The sequence below is a fragment of the Salmo salar genome, chromosome ssa21 (genome assembly GCF_905237065.1).
Source record: "Salmo salar chromosome ssa21, Ssal_v3.1, whole genome shotgun sequence".
Lineage (NCBI taxonomy): Eukaryota > Metazoa > Chordata > Actinopteri > Salmoniformes > Salmonidae > Salmo > Salmo salar.
Genome location: NC_059462.1, coordinates 38,467,531 through 38,486,265, shown reverse-complemented (window position 1 = coordinate 38,486,265; position 18,735 = coordinate 38,467,531). Strand labels below are relative to the sequence as shown.

The 18,735-nt window shown below is 44.0% G+C and overlaps 1 protein-coding gene across 8 annotated transcripts in view; it reads right to left on the bottom strand.

Moving 5' to 3' along the window:
- LOC106582299 (unconventional myosin-Ib) overlaps positions 1-18,735 on the bottom strand; it is a 180,693-nt gene that overhangs the window by 33,148 nt on the left and 128,810 nt on the right. For all 8 annotated transcript variants that reach the window (XM_014165236.2, XM_014165239.2, XM_014165238.2 and 5 more), the window contains 5 exons: positions 14,648-14,711; positions 10,924-11,022; positions 10,256-10,359; positions 8,938-9,085; positions 1,759-1,877 (listed from right to left, as the gene is read on the bottom strand). In XM_014165236.2, the coding sequence (XP_014020711.1) occupies positions 1,759-1,877; positions 8,938-9,085; positions 10,256-10,359; positions 10,924-11,022; positions 14,648-14,711 (534 nt within the window). The remainder of the gene's footprint in view (positions 1-1,758; positions 1,878-8,937; positions 9,086-10,255; positions 10,360-10,923; positions 11,023-14,647; positions 14,712-18,735) is intronic.

Here is an 18,735-nt window from a genome sequence, read left to right as displayed (position 1 = left end):
GCCTGGCCTTTATATACCCTTCTGTTTACGCCATCTGGCCGGATGTTTGTGAAGATAAGAGAAAGCACACAGTACCACCAGGGGAGGGTGTCCCGGTCTCAAGGAGCCAGATCTGTAGCCTGGTCCCAGATCGGTTTGTGCTGTCTTGTCAACTCCTATGGTCATTTTCACAGCAATTTAGGAGTTGGCAACACAGCAAACAGATCTGGGACCAGGCTACCAGAAAACTGCCAAGGATGTTTAAAATCACACTTCAGGAGATGTGAAGCTCATCCCTTCATACTACCCTTCTTAAGCTGCTTTTGTGGAGAACAGGGAGAGGACTAGAGAGAGGACTAGAGAGAGGACTAGCCCCTGACCTTCTTCTCATCACCAACTGAATGTTGCCTGAACTCAAACCTCCAGCATAAGGAGAGGAAACAAGCTTCTATTCCTATATGTTTATCCTAAACATGAATGTGCCTGACTGCCTGAACTCACTAACCCCAAAACCTGGCCTACTTCTGCAATTTCCAGAGGAGAGTTCACCAAATCCTCATCCATAATGGACATGTTTCCATGTACAGTAGATGGGGATAGGAAGTAAGCTAGCCAGAGAATTAAGTCAAAGGGAAATAATCCTCTCATCCACCCATAACTGTAGTGTGAAACATCCCCTGAGTCTTAGTCTGTCAGTGCTATCATGAAAGTAAGTGTGTTGCTATACACTGATGACAGGTGGTCTTGTGTGGCTCAGTTGCTGAGGGCATGGCGCTAGCAAAGTCAAGGTTGTGGGTTCAAGTCCCACAGGGAACAAATATACATACTAAAATCAATGCAGTGTCATATGGGGTAGAGTCCAGTACTAGAACCAACACTGGGTGTGGATACAATGGGAACATGTGGGATTACATTGTATGAATGTAAACGTTAAGTTGTTTATTGAGTTTGTCTACGTATGTTTTTTTGTACGTTGGCAAAAAAAAGATGGCAAATATATATATTACTAAAATAAATACATAAAATCAATGCACTCCCACTCACTGTACTGTGTGGTGATAAAAGTGGCATACATGAATAAAGCGATAATGCCCGAGAAGCCAGTGTTAGGAGGATATATTGGCACGGGGGTTGTTAGGCCCGACATAGAAAATGTGCTCTCATCAGATGAGCTAGCCAACAACACAGCTAACACAATCATTTCAAACTGATGTTGGAAAGACTGCAAACTAGCTGCACTTTGTTTTGGTTTACATTTATTCAATTGATATTTCTTTGTATATAAATCCATAAAAATGAGGCCAGATGTTTCATGATTTCGACTGGCTGAGAAACGCTGCCTGCCTGTCTGTCTCCTCCTGACCCCTACACGTTCATTACTATGAGACAGTGGGAGATACAATTTGAATATTGAAAAAATGATGCTAATGTCGGAGAGACAGACGGCAAGGTTTATACAAATCTCAGCTGTTGAAAACTACATTTTAGCCTAAAAGAAATGTCTAGAGGCTTTTTATAGTGGCGATCAAGTTTATAACTTCCATGCCTGGGCTGATGAGACAGTGGATTGCACTGTCAGATGGAACAGAGTAATTAGCCATTTTAACGTCATAGCTTTAGCCGGTGGTAACTTGTGGCATAGACACTGGCTGGAAAGCGCTTTTAACCAATGAGCAATCAGGATTAGACCCACCCGTTGTATAATACATTATATACATACTCATGTTTAAATAGATAGAACTAAAGAAGTGTGATGCTATACAGTGCTGATCTTCCCACCTGGGCCACGTTGAGTGTGGTAGACACCTTCTCCATCTTGGCTTCCACGGTGCGGTAGCTGAAAGCCCTCTCCAGCACAGACTGCTCAATCCCCAACAGCTCACACATCTCCTTCAGGTCTGGAAAATAGAGCAGAGGAAACACACACTCACTGACCGAACAACTGACACAAATGCTCAAATCATAGAGCTTTGTACAGAGGCTGAAGGCAAAGAATAGCTGTATAGCAAACAAAATAGGCAATGACTAGATGAAACGCTTCAATAAAGGAAATCTATCCCCTGTGAATAAAGAATCCATATCAATGTTAAGCTTTACCAACAATGCCACTTGATGTCAGTATCACGGTTCCAGTGGGTAGCCATAAGGGCATTAGCTAAACCCTTTCCTTAGAGAGAAGGTGATCTACTCTGAGATCTCAAACGATCTCCTTTAGGATCAGTGTTGTCTCCTGGCCAGGATACCCCAAAGCAGCCGGACGGAGTAATGTTTATGAGTTAGTGCATTAGCCTTAATGTATACTGCTCAAAAAATAAAGGGAACACTTAAACAACACATCCTAGATCTGAATGAAATAAATAATCTTATTAAATACTTTTTTCTTTACATAGTTGAATGTGCTGACAACAAAATCACAAAAATAATCAATGGAAATCCAATTTATCAACCCATGGAGGTCTGGATTTGGAGTCACACTCAAAATTAAAGTGTAAAACCACACTACAGGCAGATCCAACTTTGATGTAATGTCCTTAAAACAAGTCAAAATGAGGCTCAGTAGTGTGTGTGGCCTCCACGTGCCTGTATGACCTCCCTACAACGCCTGGGCATGCTCCTGATGAGGTGGCGGATGGTCTCCTGAGGGATCTCCTCCCAGACCTGGACTAAAGCATCCGCCAACTCCTGGACAGTCTGTGGTGCAACGTGGCGTTGGTGGATGGAGCGAAACATGATGTCCCAGATGTGCTCAATTGGATTCAGGTCTGGGGAACGGGCGGGCCAGTCCATAGCATCAATGCCTTCCTCTTGCAGGAACTGCTGACACACTCCAGCCACATGAGGTCTGGCATTGCCTTGCATTAGGAGGAACCCAGGGCCAACCGCACCAGCATATGGTCTCACAAGGGGTCTGAGGATCTCATCTCGGTACCTAATGGCAGTCAGGCTACCTCTGGCGAGCACATGGAGGGCTGTGCGGCCCCCCAAAGAAATGCCACCCCACACCATGACTGACCCACCGCCAAACCGGTCATGCTGGAGGATGTTGCAGGCAGCAGAACGTTCTCCACGGCGTCTCCAGACTCTGTCACGTGCTCAGTGTGAACCTGCTTTCATCTGTGAAGAGCACAGGACGCCAGTGGCGAATTTGCCAATCTTGGTGTTCTCTGGCAAATGCCAAATGTCCTGCACGGTGTTGGGCTGTAAGCACAACCCCCACCTGTGGACATCGGGCCCTCATACCACCCTCATGGAGTCTGTTTCTGACTGTTTGAGCAGACACATGCACATTTGTGGCCTGCTGGAGGTCATTTTGCAGGGCTCTGGCAGTGCTTCTCCTGCTCCTCCTTGCACAAAGGCGGAGGTAGCGGTCCTGCTGCTGGGTTGTTGCCCTCCTATGGCGGCCTCCATGTCTCCTGATGTACTGGCCTGTCTCCTGGTAGCGCCTCCATGCTCTGGACACTACGCTGACAGACACAGCAAACCTTCTTGCCACAGCTCGCATTGATGTGCCATCCTGGATGAGCTGCACTACCTGAGCCACTTGTGTGGGTTGTAGACTCCGTCTCATACTACCACTAGAGTGAAAGCACCACCAGCATTCAAAGTGACCAAAACATCAGCCAGGAAGCATAGGAACTGAGAAGTGGTCTGTGGTTACCACCTGCAGAACCACTTCTTTATTGGGGGTGTCTTGCTAATTGCCTATAATTTCTACCTGTTGTCTAATCCATTTGCACAATAGCATGTGAAATTTATTGTCAATCAGTGTTGCTTCCTAAGTGGACAGTTTGATTTCACAGAAGTGTAATTGACTTCGAGTTACATTGTATTGTTTAAGTGTTCCCTTTATTTTTTTGAGCAGTGTATTTAGGTATTAACAGGTCAAGTGTCTCACTCAATTGTCTTATGTAAGAGTAGTGTTGTTGACAAATATCTTTGTGTATAGTGACAGCTGTCAAATGGTCACAAGGGGAAATTCCATTAATAATGTAGAAAGTAGAAGTGTGGACTTCATGATTCACACCACAGGCCATGTGGACTTCTTCCACTTAAGTGTATCCTGTAGATTAGAAAGGAGATTTGTTTGCAAAGAAAGAATGCAAAGTTGTGCCACGGCTGGGTTATTCAGACATGCAAAATATTACATTTGCTTAATAGGGGAGAGCTGTTAGCAGTTACATAAGTAGGCATACTTTACTTACCATCAGAAAACATTGCATACTAAGGCAAACTGTAGTTAAGGAGTGAATGTTATTCATAAGGGTTACATGGAGAAAACCGGACCTCACTCAATTTAAAATGGATGGCCCTCCATATTTCACCTACATCCTCCACGAATGCTTGAAGAATAAAAACAAGTGAGCATCCCCTATATCCTAGATAATAATTCATGTCTACCATTTACCATTACTTCTCAGACAGACCAGAGCGCTAGACATGCAGTTTCAGAAACCATTCTTCGTCCTGTAAGCTTTACATAGCAACACAGGAATTTTGATAGTGCACAGAGCTGCGGGCCAGAAGGTTGTGGGATCTCCTTTATAGTAAAAGTATTGCATTAATCTATCATCGTATTTGCAGGTCCCAGAAAAAAATGGCCTTTTATAAACATTTCATGCAGTTTTACAGCATTTTAAATATTAGAAGGATATTTTGTTACGCCACACAAATTACCGAAATGACAGGCTAGGAATGGACAGAGATAGGCCTGTGTTCATCGTCTCATATTTCTCCAATGTGAAATCAGTGTGTCTCGTTTGCAACAAAACTGTGCCTATTGGCAAATAAATAAATCTGAGATATCATTATGAATCTGAGCATGGTACTTTCAAATGTTAGGCCTAAATTTCCACCCCAGACAGAATAGGCCTACCAATGGAGAAAAATGGCAGCTTTAACTGCTCGCTATTCTTCTTACATGGCTCAACCCAACGAGAGGTCACAAGTGTTTCCCTAAAAGCTGTTTGGATTTAAACATCTTCTATTGTACAGAAAGTGAATAGCTTCATCAATTGATTTTAACAGAATTAGATGCAAAGTCTATTTTTTTGTATCCTTGGCTATAGAAGGTTGTAGCTCAGCCTCTGAATGTTAAAGAAACAAAACAATGATATCCCCATATGCACCAGTCACGTCTTTCCCAGGTATTTTACAGCTCGTTTCTAGCATGAAGCATCGCGGAACAAAGCACTGTTAAATATCACATTATATAAATCAGATCGGTTTTATTTTCTTCAAAATATTAAGCTAACAATGGGTAGGTTTGCGCTTTTTGCCATTTTCCTTCATTCAAAGGTAGGCCTATGGCATACCCTCATATCCCTTCAAATTGAGTCTTGGTTTTAACTGTACAGCCCTTCACTGACACAGAAGTAGGCTATTTAAAGAGTGCATGGTGGGTGGAGGAATTGACCAACAAATGTATGGATATTGCAGCCTATAACCTAATTTCATCTGTCAAACAGGTAGGCATACCTCCAACTTCTAAGACATGAAGAAATGCACTCCCTCACAAAGCCCTCCCATTAAAAGTAAAGTCTAATTAAAAATTAAGACTTTAAATGCATACTGAAATTTGACTGCTTTCAGCACCCATGAGCTGTCCCTTTCTACTGATAGTGTCGTGGCTAATGCTTCAAGTTTCAGCTTATTGTGAGGTCAATAACTGATAAATACAGTTTAAGTCTGAAGTTTACATACACTTAGGTTGGCGTCATTAAAACTCGTTTTTCAATCACTCCACAAATTTCTTGTTAACAAACTATAGTTTTGACAGATTATTTCACTGTACCACAAGTTTACATACACTAAGTTGACTGTGCCTTTAAACAGCTTGGAAAATTACAGAAAATGATGTCATGGCTTTTGAAGCTTCTGTTAGGATAATTTACATCATTTGAGTCAATTGGAGGTGTATCTGTGGATGTATTTCAAGGCCTACCTTCAAACTCTGCCTCTTTGCTTGACATCATGGGGAAATCAAAAGAAATCAGCCCAGACCTCAGAAAAAAATTGTAGACCTCCACAAGTCTGGTTCAGCCTTGGGAACAATTTTCAAACGCCTGAAGGTACCACGTTCATCTGTACAAACAATAGTACGCAAGTACAAACACCATGGGACTACGCAGCCATCATACTGCTCAGGAAGGAGACACATTCTGTCTCCTAGAGATGAACGTACTTTGGTGCGAAAAGTGCAAATCACTCCCAGAATGACAGCAAAGGACCTTGTGAAGATGCTGGAGGAAACGGGTACAAAAGTACCTATATCCACAGTAAAACGAGTCCTATATCGACATAAGCCGAAAGGCCGCTCAGCAAGGAAGAAGCCACTGCTCCAAAACCACCATAAAAAAGCCAGACTACAGGTTTGCAACTGCACATGGGGACAAAGATCATACTTTTTGGAGAAATGTCCTCTGGTCTGATGAAACAAAAATAGAACTGTTTGGCCATAATGACCAACGTTATGTTTAGAGGAAAAAGGGGGAGGCTTGCAAGCCGAAGAACACCATCCCAACCGTGAAGCACGGGGGTGGCAGCATCATGTTGTGGGGGTGCTTTTCTGCAGGGGGGGACTGGTGCGCTTCACAAAATAGATGGCTTCATGAGGAAGTACAATTATATGGATATACCAACATCTCAAGACATCAGTCAGGAAGTTAAAGCTTGGTCGCAAACGCGTCTTCCAAATGGACAATGACCCCAAGTATACTTCCAAAGTTGTGGAAAAATGGCTTAAGGACAACAAAGTCAAGGTATTGGAGTGGCCATCACAAAGCCCTGACCTCAATCCGATAGAAGATTTGTGGGCAGTGCTGAAAAAGCGTTTGTGAGCAAGGAGGCTTACTAACCTGACTCAGTTACACCAGCTCTGTCAGGAGCAATGGGCCAAAATTCACCCAATTTATTGTGGGAAGCTTGGGGAAGGCTACCTGGAAGCTTGGGGAAGGCTATCTGAAACCTTTCACCCAAGTTAAACAATTTAAAGGCAATGCTACCAAATACTAATTGAGTGCATGTAAACTTCTGACCCACTGTGAATGTGATGAAAGAAATAAAAGCTGAAATAAATCACTACTATTATTCTGACATTTCACATTCTTAAAATAAAGTGGTGATCTTAACTGACCTAAGACGAGGAATTTTTACTAGGATTAAATGTCAGGAATTGTGAAAAACTGAGTTTAAATGTAGTTGGCTAAGGTGCATGTAAACTTCCGACTTCAACTGTACATCATGAGCAAGGAACATTTTTATTAAAAACAATCATAGTATTGGCAAGGTATCAAAGTTGACCTCCGGTCTTCCTTCTCATCTTCGCACTCTCCTTTTTAAACTGAAAACATAGGCTCATCTCTCTGCAATTTTTTTTTTTATAAATACGGACGAACCCTTTGACTTCCCTCCTGAACTGCCACTGTAGGCCTACACAGCACAGCCATTGGTTAGGCAGCACACAACATTTTTGATCAGCAAGAACAGAGCAGGCCTGGGATCAGGGTTGGAATATCAACTGCAGTGTGTAATGCAGCCTAGTTGTATTTATACCATCCCAGCATCTATCTTAGAAATAAAACTTTGCGCTGTGCTTCTCCGAGCATGCAGTTCGTAGCCTATAGTTTATGGATCATTTGATTGAGACTTGATATTGGGCGCCCAGCAGAGAGTCAGATGAGGGGAGGTGTCGGGCACACAGCCATTTATAGCCTAATTAGCAACTAATTCTAAAACACTGAGAAATATTGAAATTTCATTGATTACCAATTACATGTTCATCCCCTGGACTAGATAAAAAAAATAAAAAAAATAAACCCTCCCCTTGACTGAAATTGAAAAAGCATGACCCTCCATTAACCTTTATTTAAATTTCGATCCACACCTTAAGCCGGGTGGACACTACATGGCTTTCAAATCCTAACATTGCTGAGCCTCTCACATTAAACAACCATCTTTCCTGTAGGTTGTTTTGTCTTGACAACGCAGTGGTGCGCACACAAAATGATCTGGCACAGACAGTGGTCACACTACAAGATTCTTCACTTGGTCGTGAGGATTGTTGGATACCACGCTGTCTGGCTCAAAGCAGCCTAAAACATTTTCAGTCCTGACATTCACGCTTGACAGTGTTGAAATGTCTAGCCAACATTTTGAATTGAATAATATTGCTTGTGTACTTCAGAGCTGTAACGATTTGACACTTTGGCTTTGGTTAAAGTCAAGTACAGATGCATACTTTTAGTAGTCATCGCTCCTGCGCGAGTCAACACATTCTGGGTGACGCAAAACATCAATCATTTCACTGGCTTCTTCTCTGGCGAGCTCTCATTGGCTATTGCACATCTCACACTACAAGAGCATTGCAGATTTTTTGCTGATAAAATCAAACCCGGTTGAAAATATCGGGATGTCTGGGGCTGCTCACAGACAAGATCGGTAGCCCTCAGATTGCGTCTATGACCCGGTCACAATAAACGAGTGCCGGTGACGACCACGCGCCCCGAGTAGGCAAGGGGATTTTGGTTTCGATCTCAAACTTGTCTGGGACAACTAAAATCGGTGCCAAAATCATGTAGTGTACACCTGGCTTTAGTAAACCATGAAATTAAACATTAACCAGTAGGGGGCAGTGCAACACATAGGCTACTGCTGATGGAACTTACTGGTATTGTTTGTTGTGGAGGGAATTACCATTGGTCAGTGGTTATAATCTAACTGATACGTTACAGTATGCTTATTTTATAGCGTCTATTTTATACGTCCTTCAATTGACCAGACAATGCAAAAACAACATTTTCTACAACCACAATACATTATATTTACATTTTCAAGATGCAAGAGAAATCCACGGTGGCACAAAAGTTTTTTAAAAAGTGAGATGTGTATGCATGTGTACTGTAACAGGACATTGTGTCCCACCGTAAAGCTGCTGGTTGTACAGTCAGACTATTGTCTCACCATTCTTGTCCTTGACCCTGCTTTCGTCGAAGCCGTTGACCCTGGACTCTGGTTTGAACTCAATGTTCCCCAGTTTGAGGACGGCTGCTACCAGCTCTAGGACCAACTGCACCTCATCCTCCATAAAGCCCACAATCTGCATTGCATTCTGGGAGAGAACATAGAGAGAAACAGCCTATCAGACACTTAGCCAAGGCGAGGTGCAGAAGAACTAATCTTGATCAGTTAATGAGTAGTTATTTGGGATGCAAGGTGATTTGAAGATCAGTGATTCTCCTCAGTCTGACTTCAATGTACATGTAGTCAACATCAAACACACACTAATAACAAGGACAACAGGAAGAAGAGTGAGTATCTGGACTGGAGAGGGAAGAGCGAGACAACTAGTGACAGAGGGCAAAGTGATGTGGACTGTGGTTGGGGAAATATTTTAAATGATTAAATGTGTGTTACTGTGATTTTACACCATTGTGAACAAGGGTGAGAGAAGACTGTAGCAGGCTGCCTTTGGCTCCTTCAACAGCATCATATCCAGTGGAGAGGCCCATTGTGGTATAGCACTGAACTCAATCGTGTTGAGTTGGACTGTAGCTGAGACGTGGCCTGCTCCCTTACTGAGAAAAGTACTAAGACAGGATACACGGAGTCCGCATCCCAAATGGCACCCTATACCCTATAAGCTACAATACTTTTGTCCAGAGCCAATAGAATGCATTGTATAGGCAATAGGGTTGTATTTGAGACACAGCCACTGCCACAGAGTCCAAGGGCAGCAAGACAGTGGTTTGGGATAAAGGGAAGGCAGGCACCCCACAACATAACATCCTCTGTGTGTCGTCAACAGTAAGTGAGTCAAGAGGAAGAGGGGCTGAGAGACTGCACATGGTGACCATGCTCTGCAGCGACAGCCCCACATGTCAGTGTGGGAGGATGCAGCTGCTGTTTCTCCCTCAGGTTTCCCACAGCAGCACAGAAACGGGCAGCCAGACTGCCACTGTGTATTCTAAAGTATTTAGCTATTGTTTACTGTTGGGAAGGCCGGCACTGCAGGTGAAATTCCCCTTTGAGTACTAAAAAGTAGATATAGATAGAAGTTACATAACAGGGGGAGAGGCTGTAGAGGCGGCTAGCCTATAATCAACCCTTGGCTGGTAAGGAGCAGGTTAGCATGGACAAGAGTTACCTTAATCCAATCAACCTGCTCTGGAGATAAAGAGCTCAGACCAGCCCTTACCCTTTGCCACACGCCTCAGTTAAACCAAAAATTACAATGACAGACAGGAATTAGTGTGAGTGAGTGAGTGTGATAGTGTCCCACCCTGACGGTCCTAAAGCTTGCTGCGTCGTCTAGTCCATTGACGGTGGCTGAATCCAGACTCAGGTAGTTGTACTTACTGAAGTCTCTGTCCAACTTCAGCTTCGCTGTGGGCCAGAAAGACAAACACACATGGCTTTAGCATGGCCTATTCAGTCAATGCTGGTGTGCAGGTGCTATACACACAAGCAAACATTTCAGAGACGCAGTTTCAATGGGCACCTTTAAAGGCCTGTATCAGGGATCAAAGAAAGCCATTCCACTGCATGGTGTATTGGATTACAGGTTACATTAACTGCTGCTAAATCAAGTCATTTGATATTTGTCCACCATGATATTGTTCTCCTTCAACAATACTGCCAAACAGTGGCTGAGCTCCAGCTGAGAACAAATAAGCCATACTGGTTTTAGTCTTTGTTCTCTGTACTTAATCACAGGTTCATGTTTAAGTAATGGTCACGTAACCAAGACATGCATCCGTTAGATAACTCGTGACATTTTATTTACCGCCGTTTCTAAGTGTCATTACATATCTTAAACACTCATGACCATTTCTGAGATGTTATGACACATGTAAAGACGCTTCATAACATGTTAATGACATTGTCATGCAGGTGTTATAAGCACTGGTGTCAAATGAAGTGTTACCGATAACTGTGTGTATAACTTACTCAGGGTGTCACCTGAAGCTCCAGAAAGAAGCTGGTAGAAGATGTGGAAGTTTCTCTCTCCTCTTGGCTGTTTGCAAACCCTGGACTTCTCCAACAAATCTATGGGACAACAAAAATACAGGGGATTAAAAAGACACGACTGTTAAAAAGAGATAACTTATTTGATGAGCTTTCTACACGGGCAGGACATAAAAGATTCCATTCGATGAGCTAAGAACACAACTGATATTTTACGTGTACACATGGTCAGTGTCAGACCACATCGGTAGTGCACCGAGGGATGTATCTCCCTGTTATAGCCAAATATTAGTGTTTCCAAGGTGACCAAGCCATGGTCATGTTGGCGTCTCATTGTTCATTGTATAGAAGTGGAGCCTCCTAGCCAGCCGGCACAAGAAGACACCGAGGAGGAAACCATATGAAGAGATCAAGTCAGCTGCTCCTCCATGGCTAATGACCAACTACAACACCTATATTGAAAGGATATATGGGATGTATACTTATGATACTAAGGAGTTTAACTAAGAAATGGCATCCTCGATTAATTACACATGAACATAAATTACACACACTTTTGTATTTAATCAGTTAATGTTGTGGTCAGAGTAAGAGCCCTAGGTCTTTCAAGTTGATCAGAAAACTAAGAATTTGGTTTTGAGTTTGGTAATGGACAGGCATAGAAAAGCACTGTTTGCTTGACAAGCCAAGTTATGTTGAAGATAGGGCTATAGGATGCCTGTTGGCATTCCGCTACGAGCCATAAGTCCTGACTCATCTTCTCAGCAGGGGCATTAACTGCTTGAAGAGTGTCAGGAACCACTTCCTAATGAATTTACACCCTCTCTGACACAGGTCAATAGAACGTGCGTACGTACGTGCGATATATATATATATATATATATATATATATATATATATATATATATATATATATGAGTGAGCCCCGAGCGTCAACAGCTATAAGGTAGGTGGTGGTCACGAATCGGTGCCAGCTATTGCTAGCCACGCTTCAACGTCACATGGTTGTCACTAAGTGTGTGTTCATCATTAAGTGTGTGTGTTAATTACTAAGTGGTTCTCTCTGGGTTTTCCGTCAGCTCATCAATAACATAGCATCTTTTACAGAGCGACAGACGAGCCGAGCTGAGCGATGCATTGCCTCTGAACTGTAATCAAAAAGGGGACAGAACATGAATCCTTTCTCCCTCTCTGCCAAACCTTGATATCTATTTTCTAATACTGAGTACATACAAGACAATGAAGTCTTGCAATGAGACTATTCTCTGCCCCCTCCCCCAGTCATAAAAATTGTTAGTCTCAATTTGTGGCTCCCCTTGGCTTGTACCCTACGAGATTCACACGTAACTGCCTACAAGCATCCTATTGACCAGACCAAACTCACAACAGTGAGTTCCAACAACAGAAAATAAGACACAGGAACAAGAAAAGTGGCTCAAGAATGTTCTGAACATTCAGGGTCTCCCCCACAGGGGGCTCTTCTCTCTGTTGTGACCTTTCCTCTTTTGTACACTGGAAGAGTTCAGCCCTGTTATTGCTTTTCACTACTAAGGCCACTTCGCTATGTTTTCCATGCCTGCTATAAAGCATATGTCAAATTTAGAATGGTATTATGAACAAATATACATTTAAGGAGAAATGTCAGACATGATATATACTGCAAAGTAAGAATGGAAGTCCTGTCTTGCTGTTTTGACTTGGGTATAGCAAGCACCAAACGACTGGCCGTTTGGGCATTGGAAACCCTCTTCCTGGCACGTTACCACTATTCAAGTCTACTTTGTTATCGCAATAGTGTAAATGTTAGGGTACCAAACTAATTCCCCAATGACATACAAAGTTAAAAACATAAAACAAGATTCTCAGTCCAAAGTTCAACACACAGTTTCACACATTATCCCATACAAAACTAGCATGCATGGATGCAGTGTCCTAAACCCTTCTCCACTGTGGCCTAACCCTAGCTGCTCCACTGTACTGTGACCATGTCCTAGAGCAGGGGTCCTCAAACCTCTCCTGGGGACCCATAACCGTTCCATGTATTTGATCTAGTCAACAGCTAACATTTGATTTAAATTGTCAACTAATTATCAGGCCCTTGACTAAGTGAATCATGCAAGTTAGTTCTCGGCTACAACAAAATTGTGAAATGTCTGTGGGTCCCAAGGAGAGGTTTGAGAACAACTTCCCTAGAGGTGTTCCTGCTCTATATCCGCAGTTAAAGAAGACCTTCAGGTCATGGAGCAAGCTGGAGTTGGTGTGAGGGCCATAACGAGCTGTCAGCTGACTGTGCTGCAGCAGCAACAAAGACCCAGAGGAATTTATAGCTTGTGACTTCTGAGGGAAGCCCTCAGGCAGTCAAGGCCTTTCCCCTTCCATCCATCCCAGTCTGTCCTTCTCGTCACTTCATCCTAATAAATATCTCCTTGTACTGGACCGTCTTCATTAGCTACTCCATAATCAAATTTCAATCACATTTATTTATATAGCCCTTATTACATCAGCTGATGTCACAAAGTGCTGAACAGAAACCCAGCCTAAAACCCCAAATCGCAAGCAGTGCAGGTGTAGAAGCACGGTGGCTAGGAAAAACTCCCTAGAAAGGCCAGAACCTGGGAAGAAACCTAGAGAGGAACCAGGCTATGAGGGGTGGTCAGTCCTCTTCTGGCTGTGCCGGGTTGAGATTATAACAGAACATGGCCAAGATGTTCAAATGTTCATAGATGACCAGCAGGGTCAGATAATAATAATCACAGTGGTTGTAGAGGGTGCAACAGGTCAGCATCTCAGGAGTAAATGTCAGTTGGCTTTTCATAGCCGATCATTCAGAGTATCTCTACCGCTCTTGCTGTCTCTAGAGAGTTGAAAACAGCAGGTCTGGGACAAGGTAGCATGTCCAGTGAACAGGTCAGGGTTCCATAGCCGCAGGCAGAACAGTTGAAACTGGGGCAGCAGCACGACCAGGTGGACTGGGGACAGCAAGGAGTCATCAGACCAGGTAGTCCATAAGACAGAGAGGACAGTGGAGTATGTGTGACAGATCAACCACTCTGTTTCCTGTGACCTCATGGCTGAATCTCTTCACGCCAGACAAAACATGAACATGAGACAGGACGAAACAATAACAGAGGTTGGAGGGGCAAGATAGAGCGACAAGACGAGGCACTGCAGTCAGAAACTACTCTTCCATGATTTAATGTGTATGTTTGGCAACTGTTGAGGTTGTTTTAGTTTGCTTCCTCACACTCTAGTTCCTCTGTGTCAATGACCCTCCATTGACTGGAAACAATGTCATATCTTTGATCTCCATCTCTCTTTGGTGAGCCGACCAACCGGGCGTGCAGGGACAGCATGCGGAATGTGACATGTTATGATCTACCCCATCTCTTCCCTTCTTTCAGGCCCTCCCCTCTCTCTATATCTCCCAGTCCTGCTCTATGACTCCCTCTCTATTTCTCTCTCTCTCCCTGGATCTGGCCCTGTGGTGTATGGTGTGAGACAAACCATTATCAGGGTGGGATGACTGACTGACTTACTGGGGGATTTAATTGAGCCAACTGTGTCAGTGGGATATAACAGTGAGAGGGCTACTCTATCACTACCACGCTCACATCAGTGACATGACAGGGCTAGAGGGATGGAAGAGAGCTTAGCATGTGGCCATTGTATCGCAGCCTAAGGTGTGTGTGTACTTTATAATACTCACAGTTGCTAATAACTCCACCCAGAGGGTCTCCTTTGAAATCAAACTCAATGTCCATGTATTTTCCCTGCAGAGAAGAAGAGAGAACACAGTGGTTAGAAGTGCCTGACAACCACTATATAGGGAATAGGTGCCATTTGGGACACTCCCTTCTCTGATTTCCCTCTATGTCCTTTTAGCAATGAAGTGGTTTTCCAGGCAGCCAAAACAAGATAAAAAAGGACCAATGGGATGAGTCGGGCACAGGGCCCACCCCTTGATGACAGAGCATTAAGGTCTTTAATATCGTGGCAACGTCACTTTGGAGCACTGGCATTACCACAATGCCCTGGTGTGGCTTTAAAGTTATTCTCACTATGCATTTCAAGATATGCAACTTTCAAAATACAGAAATCATCCCTGTATGATGCAAAATGCATCATACAGGGATGATTTCTGTATTTTGAAAGTTGCATATCTTGAAAACTTGATTGCTGACAAGCATAACATTTTGGGACTATGTCAACAATAGACTAATGAAACTACCAAAATATTGTTTTTGGGTGGAGTTTTCCTTTAAGTGATATTCTTCAGGAATCAATGGGTAAATATACTGCTCAAAAAAATAAAGGGAACACTTAAACAACACATCCTAGATCTGAATGAAAGAAATAATCTTATTAAATACTTTTTTCTTTACATAGTTGAATGTGCTGACAACAAAATCACACAAAAATTATCAATGGAAATACAATTTATCAACCCATGAAGGTCTGGATTTGGAGTCACACTCAAAATTAAAGTGGAAAACCACACTACAGGCTGATCCAACTTTGATGTAATGTCCTTAAAACAAGTCAAAATGAGGCTCAGTAGTGTGTGTGGCCTCCACGTGCCTGTATGACCTCCCTACAATGCCTGGGCATGCTCCTGATGAGGTGGCGGATGGTCTCCTGAGGGATCTCCTCCCAGACCTAGACTAAAGCATCCGCCAACTCCTGGACAGTCTGTGGTGCAACGTGGCGTTGGTGGATGGAGCGAGACATGATGTCCCAGATGTGGTCAATTGGATTCAGGTCTGGGGAACGGGCGGGCCAGTCCATAGCATCAATGCCTTCCTCTTGCAGGAACTGCTGACACACTCCAGCCACATGAGGTCTAGCATTGTCTTGCATTAGGAGGAACCCAGGGCCAACCGCACCAGCATATGGTCTCACAAGGGGTCTGAGGATCTCATCTCGGTACCTAATGGCAGTCAGGCTACCTCTGGCGAGCACATGGAGGGCTGTGCGGCCCCCCAAAGAAATGTCACCCCACACCATGACTGACCCACCGCCAAACCGGTCATGCTGGAGGATGTTGCAGGCAGCAGAACGTTCTCCACGGCGTCTCCAGACTCTGTCACGTCTGTCACGTGTTCAGTGTGAACCTGCTTTCATCTGTGAAGAGCACAGGGCGCCAGTGGCGAATTTGCCAATCTTGGTGTTCTCTGGCAAATGCCAAATGTCCTGCACGGTGTTGGGCTGTAAGCACAACCCCCACCTGTGGACGTCGGGCCCTCATACCACCCTCATGGAGTCTGTTTCTGAACGTTTGAGCAGACACATGCACATTTGTGGCCTGCTGGAGGTCATTTTGCAGGGCTCTGGCAGTGCTCCTCCTGCTCCTCCTTGCACAAAGGTGGAGGTAGCGGTCCTGCTGCTGGGTTGTTGCCCTCCTACGACCTCCTCCACATCTCCTGATGTACTGGCCTGTCTCCTGGTAGCGCCTCCATGCTCTGGACACTACGCTGACAGACACAGCAAACCTTCTTGCCACAGCTCACATTGATGTGCCATCCTGGATGAGCTGCACTACCTGAGCCACTTGTGTGGGTTGTAGACTCCGTCTCATGCTACCACTAGAGTGAAAGCGCCGCCAGCATTCAAAAGTGACCAAAACATCAGCCAGGAAGCATAGGAACTGAGAAGTGGTCTGTGGTCACCACCTGCAGAACCACTCCTTTATTGGGGGTGTCTTGCTAATTGCCTATAATTTCCACCTGTTGTCTATTCCATTTGCACAACAGCATGTGAAATGTATTGTCAATCAGTGTTGCTTCCTAAGTGGACAGTTTGATTTCACAGAAGTGTGATTGACTTGGAGTTACATTGTGTTGTTTAAGTGTTCCCTTCCTTTTTTTGAGCAGTGTATTAACAACTGAAATGGCCATTGAAAAGATTTCCAGATCCCAGGCAGTAGGTAAGAGGCAGGAGGAAGCTCTCATATGCACAGGCAGGGATCACTGCAAACCTCACTGAAATGAGCTTTACGTTACCAGAGGGAATAGAAAGGAGAAAGGAGTTTCTCTTTAAATTCATTTTGAAGAAGTCGTTTTGTCTCCAGGCACTAGACCTGTTCATAAAGTCAGCTGCCAAATCACATATTGGTTTGCTGTGACGTGATAGACTGTAAGTGGAGGAAATGCCTTTGTTTCTTCTCCCATTTGAAAGGTAAGTAAAACAAACCATCTCGCTCACTTTCTCCCTCTGTTCTGTTTCAGGTTTGGAATAGAAGTTATAAATGACAGTGGGCCCAGTGTCTTTGTGGCGGTTTAGATTTTTCTTCCTTTTATTTATAGCTGACAGTTCTTCAAAAAGCTGTAGCTTAAACTGGCGATGGACGCTGCCAGATTCAACAACATCACCAGTCTCTCTGCAGGGGGAAGAAACAGAGCAAACATTCGGTCCTTGTTTTGAGGAGAGGAGTTTGGACAAAATGGCATTCAGTGGAACACACAGGAGGTGCTCATCCAGCGGTTTATACCAAGGTTACCTAAATATAAACAGATCAGGCATAATCCCAAATGATTCCCCTGCTATGATATCCTAAAGCTGAGCACAGGCTAGGGCCAGATAGATAGGTACACCATGGGGTTGGTGAGTGAGTGGCACAACCTTATGGATGCCACAGAGGCCATATAGTTTGGTACATGGAGCACTTGTACTCCAGACTAAACTGACTCATGGAACATTTAAGTTAAGACAACAAAATTATACATGACATGAGTAGGGGCTGTGAATTTTGTACTGATGACCAGATCCCTAACCACATCCCTAGACATTAGGCCATCATTATGAATAAGAATGTGTTCTTAACTGACCTGCCTGGTTAAGTAAAGGTTAGATAAATAGGCATTAGGTGAGGACTGGTTAGCCCCTGAGGCAGTGTGGGGTATGGGTCAGTCAGTCAATGCGTTTCCAGTCTTGGGGAAGCCTGCAGTAATGTGATGACATCAGAAACATTGGAATCTGGAACAGGCAGCTGCTGGCTGCCAATGGACCCCTGTGGAATACACAGCTAGCCAGCAAGGAAGCGTGAGAAAGAAATACCATGCAAAAACGTGCTGCAGTCCAAAATGTGACATCTCATTTTTTTTCTCTACAGCGTCTGGAAATTAAATGTTTTCCTAGATTAGTCTGCCAGACAAAAACCTTGCAAGAGCAAGATAGTGATTGCATCATCAACCTGCTGATGTTAGTTCCATCATTCAAAGTGTCAGTCAACGTTTCCTAATGCTCCAGTGCTGCAGGAGCCACGTTCGCAACAGAATTCTCACTGTGCATAAGTCATTTTAGGGAAGGCGAGGTAGAGTAGTAGGCCTCCAATTATGTTAGTTCCACAGGGGCAGTTGGCCAATGGCAGCTGAGGAGCAGCTTGAAAGGTCAAAGGTCAGTGGTCACAGTAACACAGTTACTGTAAACCTAACCCTCCCATTGGCTGACGAGATTGTATCGTTGATACAGTCTCCACACCAGCTGAGGCCCGAGACACAAGGCGTTTTGCATGATGTGCTGTAATCTTAAACTGTACCAGCAGCACCGTACTGGCGCCTGGGCCAGGTGGGAGTGGATATCTTTAATGCTTTAAGAGCCATCTCCCTGTCGGAAAACATGACGCCAAGGAGTTGCGCTTCTGGAGAAAAGATACGTTTTCCAAAGGTAACTTGGCAGGGGCCATTGGCAGACATCTGGATATAGTTGCCAAAAACAAATACCCCGATGTGGGTGTCACCTCTATCCTGTGCTGCTGCAACTGTAAATGTAATGGCTTGGTGTTATGTCAGGTTCTGT